The 20,740-nt window shown below is 37.5% G+C and overlaps 1 protein-coding gene across 4 annotated transcripts; it reads left to right on the forward strand.

Moving 5' to 3' along the window:
- The first annotated feature begins 679 nt into the window (after positions 1-679).
- Ccnj (cyclin J) lies at positions 680-19,372 on the forward strand. Of its 4 annotated transcripts, none has more exons than XM_046450350.2 (6): positions 680-850; positions 1,444-1,553; positions 8,827-9,037; positions 15,326-15,625; positions 15,745-15,871; positions 16,443-19,372. In XM_046450350.2, exons 2-6 carry the CDS (start codon positions 1,485-1,487, stop codon positions 16,852-16,854), a joined length of 1,119 nt encoding a protein of 372 aa, XP_046306306.1. In that variant the 5' UTR covers positions 680-850; positions 1,444-1,484; the 3' UTR covers positions 16,855-19,372. The 4 variants fall into 4 exon arrangements, with proteins under 4 accessions (XP_046306306.1, XP_046306307.1, XP_046306305.1 ...); XM_046450351.2 differs by having other exon boundaries at positions 15,748-15,871; XM_046450349.2 differs by having other exon boundaries at positions 683-850; positions 15,712-15,871.
- Positions 19,373-20,740: the final 1,368 nt, after the last annotated feature.

Raw genomic sequence — 20,740 nt, forward strand, 5'->3', positions numbered from 1 at the left:
GATTTACTACCACAGATGGTTAATTACATCCTCTATGGATTTGACAAGCTAGGTTATTGAAGGTAATGTTAATTCCCTTCTTGAAAAGTTCTCGGGAATCTCTAAAGCAAAGAAATAAGGCGAAGGATAGGATTAATTAGGTTTCTAAAAGAGGAGTGGATTTTGAGGTAGAACACCTCACGGAGATAACACCTTAGAGATTACGGAAACACCTAAAACCCATTTAAAAGGCCTGATGATCCCGAGCATCCCCTAGGATGTAGCAATCTAAGGTAGGGCCCATTGGTTTCACGCTGTGAAGGGCTTTAATCGCCAGAATAAGGCGTCCGAACTTTCCTTTGCCTGCACGCGGGGCACCGAACGTTCTCAGCAGGTGAGTGGCTTAACCAGATCGGTCACCTAATGGTCAACATTAAAATTTCTCGGGCGCTCTCTACCGACCCGGATCCGGTCTCAAGCCGGTTTCGAAGAAGGTGAAGGACGGGCTCCAGGCCCAAAGCACGAGAGCGGGCCGAGCCGCCCGGGACGCCGTGAGCACCCGGGCGGGGGCTGCCGAGCAGCGGAGCCGCTGCGGGGCGTAGCACCTGGGCCCGGCCTGGCCGCCGATTGGACGGCTGGGGGTGACCCCGCTGTATCGCGAGAAGAGATTGGCAGTGCAGGACTGCATTTGCCCCCGCGCTGGCTTTGTACGCCGAGCCGCCCGCCGGTCCTTTAACAATGGGCGGCGGGAGCGCCCCGGCGCTGGGCCCGAGCTGAGGCCCGCGCGTCGCTGCCGACTGTCCGCAGCATGAGCGGGGCCGGGGTCCCCCGCACGCCGGCGGGGCTGGGGCTGTGAAGGCCGCGGTTCCGGGTAAGAGAGCCGCGGTGCGGCCGAGCAGGCCTGGGCTGGGCGCGGGCACCAGTCCCGGGGGCGAGGCGCGGATCCTGGCCGGCCCGGCCTTTTGTTCGCCATTCAGGGTCCGCGCGGTTCCTCAGATCCCGGGGAGGAGCGGGCGCCCGGCCTTCTGCGGCCGGCGGACGTTCGTTCCTGGCCTCTCGGAGGGAACTTTGCACCCTAGCGGGGCTGGGACTGGTGTCAGGTCTACCCGCTCCTCGGAGCGTTTCAACCCGGGACTCCGGGAGTCCGAAGGCGGGCCTCCCGCCCCGGCTCTTGCCCTGCTTGCGGCCAGGTCTGTGCGTTGGCAGCTCGGGGTCCGAGTTGATCTCCCTCTTTCCCTGAAACTAGTTGGGCAGTTCCCTAAATAAGCTAGCTCCTCCTGAGTGCATAGGACGGGCCTTAAGCGTGGGATCTGGGAACTGTTTGGGTGCGTCCCAGGCTTAGGACGAGTGAGGTGAAGACCAACAGCCGCACAGGGTAGCTGAGGTCACACCCCTCAGGGAGGGGGCGCGGAGGGTCGTGGGGGAAGTTGCTGGCAGTGACCGCGTCTGGGGCGTGTCTTCCAGACTGAAGTTGCCGCGTCTGGCTAGGCGCGCCGCCGAGTCTCATGGAGCTGGAGGGGCAGTGGTGGCGAGGACAACTGGCTGCTGATATTCACCAAGCGCTTCGGTACAAGGTAACACTGGTTCTCAACCTTGCCATTTGGGGTCTTGCGCCAGTTAAAATGAACCTCGAAGTTCCCAGAAAGTCCAGGTCTTCCAGGCCAGAAAACCCTAGTTCGCTTATTTGCTCAAGGTTAATTAACTTATTCGTTCTGTCCCTGGGCTATATCAGAATAACCTGCAACTTAAATGATGCGAGGGCTTAGGAAAGGAAAAGTGGATGTTCTTGTCTCCAGATGGACCATGAATTTGATCGTGTATTTCAGAATACATACACTCTTGAGTTTTTATTGGGCAAAGCAGCCTTAATTGTTCTATAGTTGGTTCTGCATGCCGCTGTTGTAAGTCTCTTTTGTACATATCTAAATTTCCCATGCTTTCATCTAACTTGCTGTGAGACATTGGGCTAGTTAGTTTTCTGGTTCTCAGTTTGCCCACATGTAAAGTGAGGAATAATCATAATAGAATGTGGGGTGGAAGGTATAACTCAGTGGTAGAGCACTTGCCTAGCTTGAGCGAGGCCCTGGGTGATCCGCATCACAATAACAACAACAGTAGAACATACCTTATTAGGTGATTTTGAAATTTAAATGTATTGTATAGGGGCTTTAGTGCTTGGCATATAGTTAGCCCAAGTAAAAACTGTTATTATTACTTGCCTCTTAAGATTTGGGACTGTTCAAAAAGGCTTAGTATTAAAGGTAGAAAGACCTAATATACTTAACAGATATTGAAAAAATACACTTTTCTGGGCACAAAATCTGTGTATCACAGCTCTTAAATAACTTTACTGTGCATTTTACAAAACAGATTAATAGACAGCTCTGCCTTTCTGATAACCAGAAGGTATAACTTCTGATCCAAAATGATCTCTAGTTTAACTCACTTTCACTTTGGATAGAGAGAACCAAAGTGAGAAGCAAAACAGCCTGCTTTTTAATAAAGGGGATTCTGATCATTGGACTTGAGAGATTCTGGGATGATAACAAACTTTTATCTTAAGTCCCTGAAGACGCTAAGTAGATTGGAAAAAAAAATCGAATTGACTTAAATTCTTAGAATTTTGTATGTTTTTAAAGCTCTAGGTTTCTAAATGCTGTTTACTACTTCGATGTTCAGTCTTTTACCCTGAATACAACTCAGCCCCCTAAGAGAGCATTTTTATTGCATAAAAAAGTTCCAACTATGGGATGGTTCTCTGGAGGGTTAAGAAGAGTTGCAGGTTTTCTTCTTTGAAAATTGTCTGGATACGCTTTTAATTTTTTTTTTCCTTTTGGCAGATGTCATCTTTTAGTTGGAAATGTGCTTTTCTAAGGGTTAGATTTTTAATCCCTCTTGTATGTGGTGAAATTAATCATTTGTAAATGATACTTATATTTTTTAATTGACCAAAACTTTTAAGATTTTTCTTGGTGATCCCTCATGGTTTTCAATTCTTGTATTTTATGTGTAGATAATTTTAATCATGCGTGATTATCTGAGTTTGTTTTGTCAGTTGAATTTAGAAGTAGTTTTTTTTTTTTTTTTAATCTGAGTTTGTTGAATGCTCTTGTGCATTAGTCTCTGAAGGAGCCAAAGAATAAGACAGCCCTGCACTCAAGTTGCTAATGAACTGTCATAGGACAAGATAGCACAGGGTCTGAAGGAATACCACTGAAGGTGTCTTGGGCCATCTGTGGCACACTATCCTGGGCTGAAGTCAAGGAAGTTAAAATGAATTTTTATTATAGAAAAGCAAGTTACGGGCTGGGGTTGTGGCTCAGTGGTAGAGTGCTTGCCTAGCATATGTGAGACACTGGGTTCAATTCTCAGCACTGCATATAAATAAATGAATTTAAAAAAAAAAGACAAGTTAAATTCAGGCTGTTAGTTGATGATTTACTTAGATAGTCATCTGCTTATTGTATTGAACATGCTGAGTACCATACCAGTTGGAGCAGTAACTGAGAGACACAAACATCCCACCTTCATAGAATCCAATCTTTTTTCATAAGTCAGAACATCCAAATTTAGGTCTTTCTTTGGGGTGTTGCCATTGTATAATCTGGAAGATGTTCTGTGTTTAGACCCAAGGTTTGTAGAGAAATAATCAATGTGACCAGCATTATTTCTTCTAGGGAAGAGTGAAATACAGTGACTAGAAATCCTCTTCAACCCTAAATGCCAACTAGACAGTTTTTATAAAACACAATTTACCACTCAAAAAAACCTACAAATCAACATGTCTCCTCAGATGCTTATGTCTCCTTTTCTTCTCATCTTCTTGCTGCATTTAGTGTCATAGTTGTTTGGGAAAGAATTTTTAGAAGACTTAATGACAGTTCTCAAATTGTAGCTTTGTGAGAAACATTTAGAAAATATTTACCCCGTAGAATTGTAGTTAAAATTCTGAGTATTCTTTTAAGCCTGTATTTCCTTCCTGTGTGGGAAGGGAATGGCATTTGAGAAGCAAGAATAAGAGTGTTCAATTCTGAGGGATTGGGAATAGACAGCAGGGGAAACCTGTAAGTTGAGAAAAACATTGTCATTTTCTTATGTTTACATAACTGCAATACCTAGACAAGAACAGACTCTTGTTGGTTATGTGATAAGCACTTCTGCTTTACCATTTAAAAAAACTTAAAAGAGAATATATTGGACACGTTATTTAAAATTGTCTTGATGGCCCTTAGGTTTCCTTCCTTCCTCCTCCCTCTCTCCCTCAGTGCTAGGGATCCAGCCCAAGTCCTTATGTGTGTTTGGCAGACACTCTGCCCCTGAGCTACATCCAGAGCCCCTCCTGACTTTTTTTTTTTTTTAAGTTTGTAAGGTTAACATTGCTAATAATAAACCCCTCTAGCATTTTGAAGGTGTGTTTCCTAGTATGTCTTTTCCAGAAAACCTACCCTGGCTTTATTTTTTCCCAGTTCCTCACTCCTTGAGCTGAGTTAGCCTTTCTCAGTGTACTCATAATATCATAATACCTTGTGATTATAATAATATTGTGTTATAATGATCTCTGTATTTTGATTCACCTGCTAGAGAGAGGCTTGAGACTGTTTTTCCAGCTTTTCTCCTGGGGTTAGCACAGTGCCTGCTACAAGGGAGATGCTCAATATATGTCACATGATGGCAGCAAAGAAAGGTAAAGTTACAACTCATTTACACCATTCTAAAAATCTATAGAAATAGTGAAGGAGAAAGGAAGAATCCTAGGAGCTATATGAGAAACCAGCATGTTCCTTTTATTGAGAGAAAATTATTTTCTCAGTAGTGTTTGTTTATGCTATTATTATTATTATTTCTATTATTATATATTTGTGTATGTGTGGTACTGGGATTGAACCCAGGGCATTTTACCACTGTGCTAAACCCCACAGTCCCTTTTTGATTTTTATTTTGAGATGGAATCTTGCAAAGTTTCTCAGTCTGGCCTTGAACTTGCAATCTTCCTGTCTTAGCCTCCTTCGTCATGGGATTATAGGTGTGTGCCATCACACCCAGCTTGTGTTGCCTTGATCCTCTTAAGGTTCTTTTTCCTTGAAGATACCTAGTAAATCAGTATATCTGAAAATATAATATTTTGTTGTTCCTACAGAGGTCATAACATATATTCATTATTCTGTACCTTCCTGCCATACCACCCCCAATTTATGAGGTTTTTCCACATCAACCTATCTAGGTCTATTGACCTTTATTTTAAATGCTACATTGCATCAACATCCCATAGTTTATTTAACTAGATCCCTATTAATAGACATCACACTTTTTTAAAAAAATTAAGCTTTATATTTTGAGATTATTGTAGAATCCTATGCAGTTATAGTACAGGGGGATCCCCTATTACCTTTACCTAGTTTCCTCCAGTGGTAACTTCTTGAAAAACTATAATCATCTATCACAACCAGGGTAATTACATTGACGTAGCCAAGATGTAGAATATTTTCCATCATCACAAGGGTGTATCTTATGTTACCCTTTTATAAAAAGCATACCCTTCCCCTGCCATCTCATGCCCTCTTTTTAAAAAGAGTTTTTTAACAAAGAATTTTTTAACTTTATTTTATGTATGTATGTATGTATGTATGTATGTATTATGTGGTGTTGAGGCTCGAACCCAGTGCCTTACGTGTGCCAGGCAAGTGCTCTACTGCTGGCCCTAAACCCTAGCCCCTCATGCCCTCTCTTAACCCCTGACAACCACCAATCTGTTCTTTCTATAGTTTTGTCATTTCAAGAATGTTATATAAATAAGAGTTATAAAATATGTGACCTTTCAGGATTAACTTTTTAAACTCAGCATAATTTTCTGGAGATCCATTGTGGTTGTTGGGCATCAAGCTTTTTTTGCTATATATAATATATTCCTGGGATTAGAGTTTTTAGGTTAAAAAGCATTTGTACTTTTTAAAAAATTATCTATTACAAATTACTCTCCAATAGTTGTCAATCTGATCAATAGTATGTGAGAGCTACTATTTCTCTCTCAATAGCATAAACAAAAATTGATAAAACCTGATCTAGAAAGTAAACAATTACATAATGCTTTAAATTTGAATAAGATCTGACATCTTTTTATATATTTTTGGTCCTGTTGTATTTTTCCTATGATCTTGGTTCATATGTTGTCTTTTTCTTACTGATTTACTTGTAAGAGTTCTCTAAACAGTAAGAAATTAGTTCTTCATCATATTTAACAGAAATATTTATTAAATATATCTATTCTCCCCTTATTTGAAATGCCATTATTTTCATATATCTTATCCTGTCCAAGAACATCTTTCCATGTAAGTCCTCCACACCTATCAATTTTTTATCTTTTTTAAATTTTTTTCATATTACAGATTGAACCCATGGCTGTTTACCACTGAGCAACATCCCCAGTCCTTTTTATCTTTTGAGACAGGGTCTTGCTAAGTTGCCCAGGCTGGCCTTGAACTTGTGATCCTTGTGCCTCAGCCTTCTGAGTCACTGGAATTACAGATATGCGCCACCTCAACCAGCCAAATTTATCTTCATACAGTGTTGGCATATGTAAATCTATTCTTGGTCTTTATTTTTATAGATACTCATGTGAAATATTGTATTCGATTGTATAGAAAAACTGTTTTAATTTTATAATCAACCATCTTACTGAAATCTTACTGTTTCTCTTTATTTTTTCTGTGATTTTCTTGAGTTTTCTGGACACAAATTCTGCCATCTAAAAAATAATAATTTGTTTCATGAGAATAATTTATGATTCTTCCTTTCCAATAAGTATACCTTCACTTTTTTCTATCTGAATTGGTTAGGTAATGTTGCAATCATAGGCACTAGCCTGGTAATCCTTCTATTGTTTCACCTGCAAGTGAGATGCAGGCTCTTATATTCAATACCGTTTTACCTCCATCCAATCCATTCCTTCATTAAAGATATGTATGAACATTTGTTCTGTTTTTCCCAGGGTCACTTTTATTTCAGATGCTGTTGTGGTATCTGTCAAGATGATTGTGCATATTTGTGTATGAATTTTTTTGTGAATTACAGTTCCTAATACCAAACAGTCCTTGTATTCATGAGAAGTATTACAGCTGATTATGATGATGCATTTTTGATACTAATCTAATCTTAGAAAATATTAGATTATATGTAACTTCCCTGTTTTCATGTATTATTAAATGTACATGTAATAAAATTTGCCATGTTAACCATTTTTAAGTGACAGTTCAATAACATTAGGTACATTTACATTGTTTTGCTTCTGTCACCACTGTCCCCTCTAGAACTTTTTCATCTTCGTAAACTGAAACTCCATACTTAGTAATTTCCCAATCTTCCACCCTCACCCTTCTGCCCCTGGTTACCACTATTCTGCTTTGTCCCTACAAATTTGAATATTCTAAGTACTTCACATAAGTGGAACCGTAAAATAATTATTCTTTATAATCCAACAGCATACTGTCTTCTCTGTAGCATTTATCAGAATTTCCATTTTAATACTGAATAATGTTTCATTGTGAATGCCACATTTTATGTATCCATCAGTCAGTAGGCATTTGGGTTGTTTGTTTTCATGTTTTGGTTATTATACATAATGGTGACATGAATGTGGGTGTACAAATATCTGTTCAAATCCCTTCTTGCTGTTCTTTTGGATATACCTAAAAGTGCAATTGATGGATCATTTGGTGATTATTTATTTAATTTTTTTGACGAACTGCCACCATTATCCATGATAATATGGATGTAAACTGTACCATTTGACATCCTACTAGTATTGTACAAGAGTCCCAGTTTCTCCACATCCTTGTTAACACTTAATTCTATTTTTCTTCCTTTTTTGAATAGTTTTGATTTGCATTTCCTTAGTGATTAATGATGCTGAGCATCATTTCATATGCTTCTTGGCCTTTTATTTATGTTCTTTGGAGAAATGTCTATGCAAGTCCTTTGCCCATTTTTAAAGTGGGTTAGTTTTTTACTGTTGAATTGTAATAGTTCTTTGGCTATTAATCTTTTGTCAGATATATAATTTCTAAACATTTTCTCCTATTCTGTTGGTTGCCCTTTCACTCTGGGGACTGGACATTTTTCTTTTTGCCTGTGCTTTTGGTATCATATCCATGTTACTTCCTGCTATTGTAGTACCTATTAGTTAAGTGTCAGTTTTATACTTATCCATAAAATGAATTTGGAAATTTTCCACTTTTTTCTATGCTCCTGAAATATTTTACTAGTATATATTTTCCAATTTTTGAAAAACTAGTTGGTATAATATTTAAGATTAAAAACTGATGATGGGAAAAATTTAGGTATATAAAGGGCAAAAGAAAGATTAGGCAAAAGAAGATCATAAAACTGCTGAAAAGGACATGAGATTAGAAAATACTAAGGATGAGTACTGGTCTCTAGATCTCTGCAAGTATAACATGATATGCAGCATACCAGGAACATATCCACCTTCTTAAGAAAAGTTTTGAGATTCCTCAGGGGTGTGTGTGTGTGTGATGGTTAGATTTTTGGCAAGGACACATTTTTTTGAAAATACAATTCTCTTTTTAAAGATCTTTGTAGAATGTATCCATTCCATAAAGCAAGAAACACTTAAAATTGGTCACGTCAGAGGTCGTTAAGAATAAATAGAAAACTTTTATTTTAACCAGATTAATTTTTAAATGCCATTTATTATCCTCCCTTTTTTCATTTCTGTGTTCCTCTTAGGAAAAGTGTGTTTTGGACGTACTTGTAACACTAATATATTGGAAAGACTATGTGGGGGTATTTCTACATATTATGTCAGACTAAGTGTTGTTCTTCTTGCTTTAGGAGCTGAAGTTGCCCTCCTACAAAGGCCAGTCCCCTCAACTAAGTCTCAGAAGGTATTTTGCTGATTTGATTGCCATTGTGAGCAATCGCTTCACACTCTGCCCTTCGGCCCGACATCTTGCTGTCTATTTGCTGGACCTGTTTATGGATCGCTATGACATCTCTATCCAGCAGCTGCATTTAGTTGCGCTTTCCTGTCTGCTTCTAGCAAGTAAGTAGGAATGTGATTTACATGACTGGAAATCTCCATTACTTATATGATAAAATAGACTTACATAGAACTCAAATCCTATTCATTAGTACTATCAGGAAGTTTATTATGAAAGTGCTTTTTTAGCAGAATGATTGTTAATCAGACATGAAAAAATGGTTCTGGAGTATTTGAAAAATATATGCCTAAGCCCAACATGTTGAAGATTCTGATATAAATGCAAATTCTAGACCACCACAGATCTATTGAGTCAGCATTTACCTAGTGGGAACTGGATAATTTTTAATTTTTAAAAAGTTCCAAAGATAATTCTGTTGTGCTTTTCCAATTGAGAATCATTATTTAAAATCAGTGATTCACAACCAGGAACAACTCTGACCCACAGGGGATGCTCATCAACATGTGAAAGCATTTAGTTATCACAACTTGTTGGGGGATGCTGCTAGCATTTAGTGCACAGAAACTTGGTATGCTGCTAAACATTCTGTAATGCACTGGACAGTTCCCCAGAATAAAGAATTCTTTGGCTCCAAACATTAATGGAGCTAAAGTTGAGATACTTGTAAAAGTACCATGCTCTTAGATTGTTAGAATGCTTTCTACTGACTATATAACAAATTGGCTTAGTGAAATGAACTTTTGTGTGTAGCTACTACAGATGGAAGAATCTTTCTTGTGCATCAGGCCAACTGATCTTTTTAACCCAATTTACAGAAGGTACCACTAGACCTTTTCCCACCTCTTTCTCTTAATATCTAATTGTAACTCATTTCATTGCTTGCTAGTACTCTCAGTGAAGAGAAAGGGCAAATAAAGGAATTGAGTTTTTTCTTTTTTCAGTAATGAGAATGTCTTTATTGAAGTCAAATTGATGTATACTTTTTATATTATCCATGTTACTATAATAGAAAGTTAAGCCCTGTAATATGTACATATATCATCAGTCTTCACCTCTAATCACCACTGAAGGGTTAAGATCCAGTATGGCTGCTGTCCACAAAACATTCCCCCTATGCCAGTGCCACCGAAGTTCTTTCTGAAACACCTTTGTGTTTTGGCTGCTAATAAACTTAAAACCAAATGTAGTCCCCTGTGGTTTGATTTCTGGTACTAATCTCTTCTCAGATTTTATTTTCCTATCTTTATTCTTCCTGTGATTTGATGACCTCATCTACTTATTTTGTCCCCTTGAATATCTTTTTGTATGTTATTTCAGATCCCTTGTTAGGACAAGAATGAATGTAAAGCCATTGTCATATAAAGCCATGACTTCCCACTATTTGTGGTTTAAGGTAGAAACTGCTTACTATAGCATTTAGAATCTTTCATCTGGATGTAGTCACCCAGTCTCCTTATTCAAATTTCTTCCCAGATACCTTGAGCCAGATTCTTAGCAGAATATTATCTACTTCCTGAATAACTGCATTTCCCCTTTAATCTGTCTTCCTCCTAAGACCCAGACACATCTCACATCTCTCCCCCACCCAGAAGCCAGAGAGGTACTCTTTGCACATTTATAATTAACCTTTAACTTTTTTTTTAGTATTTATTTTTTAGTTGTATGTGGACAAATATCTTTATTTCATTTTTTTTAACCATACGATTTATTTTCATTTTTTTAGTCATACATGACGTATAATACATACATGGAATGTATATACATAAATCATATTGTCTATTCTATTCTGCTGCCTTTCCTATCCCCCCTACTCCTCCCCTCCTCTCCCATCCTTTCTCTCTATCCAATCTATAAAGGTCTGAACCTTTAACTTTTAATTAAAGTTTCATGCCCATAAGTAATCACATGTACAGTGCTGTGTATGTCTCATCACTGACTGTGAAGCCCTTTGGGGTTTAAAACTTGGGATCATTAATAAAAATTTTTTGCTTGCTGTAGCTGACACTGTCATTTTACCACTACAAAATCACACTTGTTCTGCCTGTAGTTCTTAAAAGAATGGTGTAGGTCAAGTGGGAAGCTCATCTTTGTGGATTATGAAATTAATAAATGATGCATGGTCAGTTCATAGACTGACTTATGTGACTAAATTAATTTTCAGTGTCTGATATGTTTTAAATTTGTAGAATTCATTCTTAGTGATATATTCTCATACTATGCCTTCTTACATTTGATGTCAATGGCAGCTCTCCTGTTAGTTACCATAAACATTATTCAGATAACTGCTATCTTCCTCATAGAAGGACTGAACTCTATTATGATCCTCCCGCAACTTTTCCCTGCTTTGGGGTGGGCATCCTGGAGTATGAAAGTACAGGATAGCTTATAACTGAAAGTACCAGGTAAAATTTATTTCAGTTATGGAATAGGTTGAAAGCAGCTTATAAAATTCCAGGAGCTTAAGTTGCCAATTCCTTGTTGTATTCATCATTAGAGAAAGGAAGAAGGATCTACACATTATTTCTGATTGCCTTGTTTTAGAGCAGGGACTATAATGATGGATTTTTCTGGATTTGAATCACCCACAATATGAATTTCAACAACCTTGCATCCCAGGTTATTTCTCTATTAAGATGAAAATACAGACCCCTTGCCTTACAAAGTTTTGAGGATAAGGTGGGTTTTAACATAAGAAAATGCAACATAAAGGGTTTGACATTGTAATTATTCCCTAAGAGTCCTGGTTTGTCCTAAAATAGACCCTGGTTTGTACAGAGAAATTCTCATATCCTGTTTTTATCACGTGTAGCATGGCTTCCGTTGGTGTCTGTGGCCAGCATGAAACATATGAAGAGCTTGGAATCAGTCTTGAATATGGGGTGTCTGATAATTTGCTTAAGGTCTTATGAAACTAACAAATGATCTTGGAATCAAGATGAAGTGAAAGTGAAATTATAGACTTTTAGTAATAACAATTGTAGCAAGTGCTTGTTTCTCCTTGACACCAGTAGTGGGTTAGCAAAGTTTTTTTTCTTTTTTATAACTTCCTCTTAGAGCAAAAATATTTCACAGTTGATCTGATTTGTATCTCAAATTTCTAATGAGCTTAGAATTTTTTTCTATGAATTTTTTGTTCTTCATCAATTTTTCTATTAGATTGATGGCCTTACAAATTTGTGAGTATTCTTAGTATGTATTAAGGATGACTTTCCTACTAAGTAATTAAAAAAATAGAAAGTGGTTTGGCAGAGCTCAGAATTTCCCCAGATCCATTCCCAATTCGGTGTACAACTCTTCTCTACCACATATCTGTCATTCACTGCTGGCTTTGAAAATGTTGCTTTCCATGACTGACTTGCACATTTCCTCTAAAGGAAAGACAACTTGGTGTTTTGTTTTCTGTGGCCTCTTAATTCTTTATTTTCTGGGAAACTGATATGAATTTCCTGTGCCCTTATATCCTGTTTGGGGCCTTTATCAATATAATCACATGGCTTCTGGTATTTCCTTTCAATTGAAGAAACTGATCTTTTTACTGTATGTGTGTGTAGCATTATGGATAGGTAAATAGATTTAAAGTACACACACATAGCATCAGCATAATAAAAACTATAGATATGAAAGCAGTTACTCATTGATGTTATCACACTCTTTGAATTTAATGTCCACAAAGCTGAGCACTTATATCACTATACATAATTAAAAAGTTCCAAAACTCCTTAACCTGAATTAGAATTCTAAATGTGGCTATATATGCAATATGCAAGTTATTTTTAACTTTGCAAAGCAGTATATAAAGTCTTTTACATTTATAATCATTGAATACTTACTCTATACATGTAAATATAGAAATCTGTCATTCTAGTAGTTCTCCCTATAAAATCTGGTACAGTACTTTGGTTCAGATTTGGGAATTCAAACATAAATCTTCCTTTTGGCTTCCTTTTTTTGTTTAAATCAGTTTATTTGACCTTAAATGAATTGGCCAACCTCACTACCTGGTTTCTTGAGATGTGAAATCGATCTTATGCAATTTTATTTCTTTATTTATTTGGCTTGCTTTGCTTTGCTTTGCTAGGGACCAAACCCAGGGCTTATGGTAGGCAAACACTTTACCACTGATCTACACTCCCAGCTGCAATTTTATTTTTGCTGTTGTAAGTTTCAAAGAGATAATATGAAACATCCTTGATCTGTGAATTATGGTATATTAATTTCTTCAAAGGAACTCCAAACATGATATAAATAAACTCATTAATTTTTTACAATGTTCCTTTGAAGTATACTGCCAGTGTGGCTGCTGCTACACAAATGGCAGGGTGCTTTGAAAGCTTTAATGATTCATCCTGAGGGCTTGAATCAAATTCCTAGGTCATTCTTCTTCTGAAGAATTTCACTTTAAAAACACTGAGAACAGTCTGTCTTCTTCCTTCACTTTATTGAGTGGGTGGTGGATAACTATATTAAAAAAACACTAAGATGTTTTCAATTATACAAAGTGTATACTAAACTTGCAGAAGTCTTCTTTATGTGATTTGAACTAGAAAGAACTATCTAGATTTTAAAGTCTGAATTATGTAAGCTATAGATCAACTCCTATCTTCAGCTTTATTTAGTTAAAGAGCAATTTAACTTTCTTGAGCAGGAAGAGATAACATCTCTCCTCCTTTGGGCTTGGGTTTTTCTCAAGATGGGCACTTAGAATCTCCTTGCATCAGAGGCAGAACTTAACCCCAGTTCTGCTGCCTAAGCAAAGATCAAAGGCATGTAGCAGCAGTTTTTCCTCAGCACTGAATAGGTCATCATGAGTGAATTTTTGCTGGCTACCATACAGGTGCCTATACTTTGAGCATCTGCACTGAGTGGTCCCTACCATTTGTTGTTGCAGCTTTAATGTGTGGTACAAACCTATCCCTCTAGAAGAGAAAGTTGACAAGGAAACTTCTAGTTTCTCTCACTTTGGCAATTTTTCTGGCTCTTCTCCAAAAGTGTTTTTAAATGCATAAAATAAAATTATAAGATTTCCAAGGAAACCACATATATTGAAATTGTTATCAAAATATTGAAATGTCAAAATATTTTTTAAACATTAATGTAAAATAGAACATAATAATGGGAGTTAGAAGGCTTTAGTTATTTCTGTTTTATGAACTACCAAGGAATAAGACCCAAAGAGACTTGAAAACAACGCTGGTTCTATTGCTGCATCTGAAAAATCTTAATAGTAAGTGATAGTTCATGACTATTCTCCAGCCATAAGTTCTAGAAATACCTAAAATGCATGCTTTATGTATAGGAAAATGCTTATTTGGAAATTAGTAGAAATGTGTTTCTTGGGCTGGAGATGGAATCTTATTCCTCAGTTGTTCATTGTGGAAACCTTATAGATGAATATTTCCTGAAAAATTAATGCCTTTGAATAATGAAATCCAACTATCATGTTGTCTTCTATTCTGCTTTGAGTAAGGGGATTTGAAAGAGGATAGAAAATATCTTCTCCTTTCCCCCTCCTTTTAAAATAGACTTAGCTAGATTTTTGCCTAGAATTCAGAAGAGGATAGATGTTTTTTTTTTTTGTTTTTTGTTTTTTTGTGGAATGATAATGCTTGCTAGACATTCACCCAGCCCTACCTCCCCATCTCTTATTTCTTTCTGGAATTGAGATTATGCTGAAAATATGCCAAAATGAGACACTTGAGCTTAAAAAGCTCTGACATTAAGTCCTTTAAACTCTACTCTGCTTCTACCTTAAAATAATTTTCTTTCACCAACCATCACCTGCCCACAAAATGGATCCTTTCTGAAAAGAATCAGCTTGTGAGATTTGAGTTATTTTTCTCATTGGCATATATAACTATTTTCTTTTTACAAGGTAGGATACAAATGAAAGTATTCCATGCATATTTTTTTGATTTTATTGTGAGTTGTTCAAAACATTACAAATTTCTTGACATATCATATTCCACACTTTGATTCTAGTGGGTTATGAACTCCCACCTTCACCCCATACACAGATTGCGGATTCACATCAGTTACACATCCATTGATTTACAAATTGCCATACTAGTGTCTGTTGTGCTCCGCTGCCTTTCCCATCATCCACCCTCCCCCCTCCCCACCTCTCCCCTCCCCTCCCCTCCTCTCTCTCTACCCCCTGATGCATATTTTTTTGGAGGATAGGGAAAATGGGAGATGGTGTTACTGGGAAGGAAAGTACATATGCAAATACAGAACCAAAGTATTCTGGCACAGTCCTATCTCAGTAAGGAAGAGAAAAGAATGTCTTTGGTCTAAATCTTGATGGTAAGTCAGAAAATCCATTTAACTGAATAGACATATAATGATCTCTTACCTAATACTTTTCCCAACCTTTCCCCTTTTCTTAAAAGGTAAATTTGAAGAAAAAGAAGATAGTGTGCCTAAGCTGGAGCAGCTCAACAGTCTGGGTTGTATGACTAATATGAATCTAGTATTAACAAAACAAAATTTGCTACATATGGAACTATTATTATTAGAAACCTTTCAGTGGAACCTCTGCCTTCCAACAGCTGCCCACTTTATCGAGTATTATCTCTCAGAAGCAGTACATGAAACAGATCTTCATGATGGCTGGCCAATGATTTGCTTGGAAAAAACTAAACTCTACATGGCCAAATATGCAGATTACTTCCTGGAAGTATCTCTGCAAGGTGAGTTGTTGTGGCTGCCAGTAAGTAACTTGTGTGCTTGTAACTTGGTATTCTGTTGCTTAAGTTCATTTTTGGTGTCTCCACAGATTATGCCTTTCTAAATTATGCACCTTCTTTAGTAGCTGCTGCATGTGTGGCTTCTTCGAGGATTATACTTCGTCTTTCTCCAACGTGGCCTACAAGACTGCATCGTCTTACTGCTTACTCCTGGGATTTCTTAGTGCAGTGTATTGAACGACTGTTGATGTAAGCCTTTTTAGTCTTGTGTTCATAGTTTCTCATTAACGTTTTTATTCATGTGTAAGGTACCCCCCAAAAAAGTTCTCAAAGGCACAGAGCTCTTAGGAGACTTGCTCTTGACAGCTGCTTGCTGCCATGAGAACAAGCCACTGTATGAGCAGGACTCTGTAGAAGGGGAGCTCCTTTTGGCTTCTAGTAAGTTAGAAGTTACCCTTTCTACTGTGGTTCTAGGTACATGATAGGGAAAGGAGCTGCTCTTGAATGTCTATAGGCCATAACTTTGAGATCAGTCCAAGTAAATCTTACCCCATTCTTATTTCCACTTCAAATTTTGGGGCTCACCAGAGTGTTACTAAAGTCACAGTCAAAATTAAGTGCTTATTTTGGACACACCTCCCAAGTTGGAAATAGCCTTAGGAGGGTACAGAGAAGATCTTGCTGCTGGGAATTATGGTGCAATGACTGCTGCCTGTGTAGTGGTGGCATTTGATGGAGTGAGCTGTTGAGGAGGTGGAGGTGGGAGTTCCCTGCAGATTCTTCTCAAGTAATATTGTTTCCTTTTTCCTCCATGTTTTAGTGCTCATGATAATGATGTAAAAGAAGCAAACAAACAGAGAGGACAGGCAGGCCCTCAGTCAGCACAACTAGGTGTGTTCCAGACAGCCTCCCAGCCCTCACGGCCGGTCCATTTTCAGCAACCTCAGTATCTCCCTCAGACTCAGCAGACCTCACTGCAATATCGCCATCCTGTATCAGAACAACCAAGCTGTCAGCAGATTGTATCTACCACACACACCTCGTCTTACACACTACAGACATGTCCTGCTGGCTTCCAAACCAGTGTTCAGGGCCTTGGGCACATACAGACTGGTGTTGGGATGTCCCTAGCAATACCAGTAGAAGTTAAACCCTGTCTGAGTGTTTCTTATAACCGGAGTTACCAGATAAATGAACATTATCCTTGTATTACCCCGTGCTTTGAAAGGTGATTATGTGCAAAGGCAGTAACCAACCCAGACTGTCTTGTGACTTGAAGCTCTGGTACAAACTTTGTAAACTTCTCTTCAGAAGGAAAGGATCTACCAGAAGACTGAATATCCCTTTCAGTGCACCATTAATATCTAGGAGGACTAAGCAAACACTTAATAGTGTGTGTCAAATCCTGTTACAAAATCCTGTGTGACAGATATGTTCAGGCCTGGCTGATGGTCCAAATATTTCAAATATTTTCAATACAACAACAAATTTGGACAGACTCCAATTTGCCATTTTGAGGTTTGACCTGTGGTAGGCTCTGGGCCTTATGTTGGCTTATATGTCAAAGACTAATGATTATCTGTGGACTTGCCAAACCGTCTTCTATGAAGGAAAGTTACAGTATTAATTTTTGAAGAGATCTTTTGTTTATTCTGCAGTTTTTGAGTTGTTTTGTTTTGTTCTGTTCTGTTTTTTTACCTACAGATTAATTTCTGACTAAGGTTAAACTCATGAATTGATATGCTATACCAATCTGTGCAGTAAAAATTTTTTTCAGATGATTCTGTATAACTTCCTATCATAAATAATATAGGTATCTGAATTTATATACTAAATTTAGGGGTGGAGTAGATCCCATGTCTTAAAATCATGGTCATAACTTTTGTTTGATTGCTTGCTTGTTTGTTTTTTCCCCTAAGTGATCAGCCTCAACTCTTTAGAATTAAAACACATTAACTCAGGGAATTTGTACTACTTGGAAACATTTAACTGTAATGCAACATGCTTTGGGAATGTTATAGTATGAACTACCTTTATAACATAGGTTAAATACTCCTATGCTAAAATGTGTTTTCCAATGAGAACTTAATATTGTAGCACAGAATGAATGAAGTGGTGGTTCCTATGATTCATAATATGTATACAGGTTTTGCATTTCTCAGTGCAATCAATGATTTATATTCAGATTTGAGAATACTCTTAAGAAAAAGGTTTTTTTCAAAGGAAGACATAACTGTAAAATATCAGTACTAGAAGAAAGTCCCGTAGATTTATTTTGGAGAGGGGAGTGGCCAGGGTAGTACTCAGGTTGTGCTAGTGCAGCACTTTGTTATGTGGAAGACAGGTTTTATAAGCAACCACGGAATCCAGCTAGTTAGTCTAAACAGGCAAGAGTACTGATTTCTAAATTTCAGTAGCTGCTTTCATTAGGTTGGGCCCACAACTGCCCTGGCATATTTCACTGTACTCATGATGAGTGAAAACACAATAATAGTCATGTTAGCAAGGGCAACTTGGGAGAAATGTTTTGGGGGAATAAACTTAAAAAGTAAAAAATAATAATAGTGAATAAACTGTATACATTACTCTCTTGTTAGTGGGAGAAGAGAGATTTGGTGGAGGGATGCTTTCTGGTTTAAAAATTATTAAGGTGTGTCTATTTGTGTTTTTTTAAGGATAGCACTTGAATAGAGGGGCATCTGCATGGCAGATATGCAACCGCCACAATGTGCATTGAAGACAAACATAATGATGTTGTGGGTATGCAGCAGGAGTCTCAGTAATCAAGCCAATGGCCTTTGTGAGGAAGGGAAGGGGCTCAACACAGCAAAGGACTGATCCAAATGGCTCCAGTGGTTGAGTGTGGGTGGGTGGCTTCTGCCAGCATGAATTCTTAGAGAAATGTCCTTTCCTTAAAAGGAAAATAACTTTTATATAATTTAGATACAGAGGGCATGATGTGCATTTATTAGTCTGGTAAATTTAAAAAACCACTCAGGTAAGAACACTCGCTCATGGCAGTTTTCAAGTGTGGAAATTGCTTTCTGAAAGTATCATCATTTTTCCTCTAAAAAGGCTGCTAATTGGAGCAGGTTTAGTAGTTCTTACCGTAAGAAAACTTGAATCATTGGGGGGAAAATATGTTCAAAAGATAGTATATCTTTCACATTCACAAACTCAGCAACCTGGAGTCCAATTTTCAGTATTTTAACTACCTCAGTAATGCTATGAATGTAAGATATTGGGATAGAGATCCTAACTTGAAACAACAACCAGTGCCTGTGGTGATTTAATGTCTTGTCAAATGCTTTTATTGATTGGTTTGTATGTCATTCTTGTTATAGAAGAATATGCCTTTTTTAAAAGCTTATTAACACTTTTCCCAATTTATATTTAAAAAAGCTAAAGAACACTGGATTAATTGGGGAGGGGTAGAATAAAATAATTGATTACTATTGCTGCATACCCAGGGTGGGGTGGGGTGGTTGGAGAACCAGAAGTGTTTTTAAAACATTAGGTTTCAATATAAATACAACTCACAACTGTTAGCTTTGGGAGGGGGTTGGGTGGGGGAGTTGTGTGGGTTTTGTTTTGTTTAATTTATTGATTAGTCTTTAAAGCTGTTTGTTATTTTGTTTTTTTGTTTTTGTTTTTTGAGATTACTGGACCATCATTAATGTGTACTGTGAAGAGATTAATATGTATCAAGGGCTTTACCAAAGTCCACTAAATAAACACTACTCAAGTACAGACTGCAAACCAAAATGTATCTGTGTTATGATATTAATTGCAAATAGCGAGCATGGTGCTAAAGTCTACACCAGTGGAATTAGATGAGTGCTATGCACTTAATTTTAAAATAAAACTAGTTTTCATTAAAATGGTCTTGGTGTTTTTGTTTTAAATACAGACTAGTAATTTACAGTTTCATTGAGCCATGTCTTTGTACAAGTCAGACTTAGAATCACAATTTACTAAGTCATCCAGATGTAGGATATAGCCACAGTGGTGGGAAAAATTGACCCATCATGTATTCCATCCTGAGCATTTTATTTGACACCACTGTTGCCTTTTAATCTTAAAATTAGTACTGCAGATTCTAATTTGTTACAGAATGATACAAGTTTCAGAATACTCTTAAGAAAAGTACGGACCCAAATGATCAAGGATGTGAGAGGCAACAGAATTAACTAAGTAGTGGTCTGTTTATCTGGGTGTAAATATTTTCTACTTAATCTAACTTAAACCTTAGTAGATGTAAATTATTTTTAAAGAGTAAAATCTAACAGGTTTGTACAAATGGATTAGGAATTTATACCCCTAAACATTTTAAAAATAAGTCCTGTAAGAATTTTCACTTACTCTGGCATAATGCCAGGGTTTAACAATAGCTCTTGAGAGTTAATATGCAATGTTCTTTAGGGCTGAATTTTAAGAGAGAGAGAAAAAAAGCAACAACCATTCAAAACCAGGACAAGAAACTTTGCATTGAGGTGATTCTGTACCCTACATGAAAAGGTGATAACTGCCTCTCAAGCACAATATGAGACTTGTCCTCTCCAGCTCTAAGCAGCTTACATCTAGGTTAATAAATATGACAGGCACACTGTAAGCAATTAGAATGGTGTCTGGAACTCTGTTTAATGTTTGGTTTAGGGATCACTCAGTATCCATTTTTAAATCCCTTAGATTAAAAAAAAATTATACTCATCAACAGCATAAAGATCAGGCTCAAACTGTATAGAAAGGACATCTGCTACCTGATGCCTGCCCCCACTGCCACTTTTCTTCATATTTACTCCCCAAACACTGCCTACTAGGGAAGCATTACCATCCTGAATTGAAGAATCTGGAGTCCATGAGACCTTGCCATAGTATTTAGTTTATATATAAAAGTCCATATACTTTTATCAGTTATTCAAAGGGATCAGTGATTAAAAATAGTAGCCACTGTCTTATCTGTTTACTTGCTAGTTTTCTCCTAATTTAAAATGTTCTCTTTTTTTAAAAAAGGCTTTTAGAATACATTTAGATTTATAGAATTATTACTAAAATAGTAGAGAGTTCTCATGTATCCCAATCCAGTTTTCCCCTTATTTTCGTCTGACATTGGTGTAG

This window comes from Marmota monax, unplaced genomic scaffold (assembly GCF_021218885.2).
Source record: "Marmota monax isolate L192 unplaced genomic scaffold, Marmota_monax_Labrador192_F-V1.1 WCK01_AAM20220418_F8-fsc00004, whole genome shotgun sequence".
Classification (NCBI taxonomy): Eukaryota; Metazoa; Chordata; class Mammalia; order Rodentia; family Sciuridae; genus Marmota; species Marmota monax.

Coding starts and splice junctions, on each gene's coding strand:
- Ccnj (XM_046450349.2), top strand. CDS start 1,485: ATGGAGCTGGAGGGGCAGTGGTGGCGAGGACAACTGGCTGCTGATATT. Junction 15,626..15,711: donor CCTGGAAGTATCTCTGCAAG/GTGAGTTGTTGT, acceptor GTGTCTCCACAG/ATTATGCCTTTCTAAATTAT. Junction 15,872..16,442: donor TGTATTGAACGACTGTTGAT/GTAAGCCTTTTT, acceptor TCCATGTTTTAG/TGCTCATGATAATGATGTAA.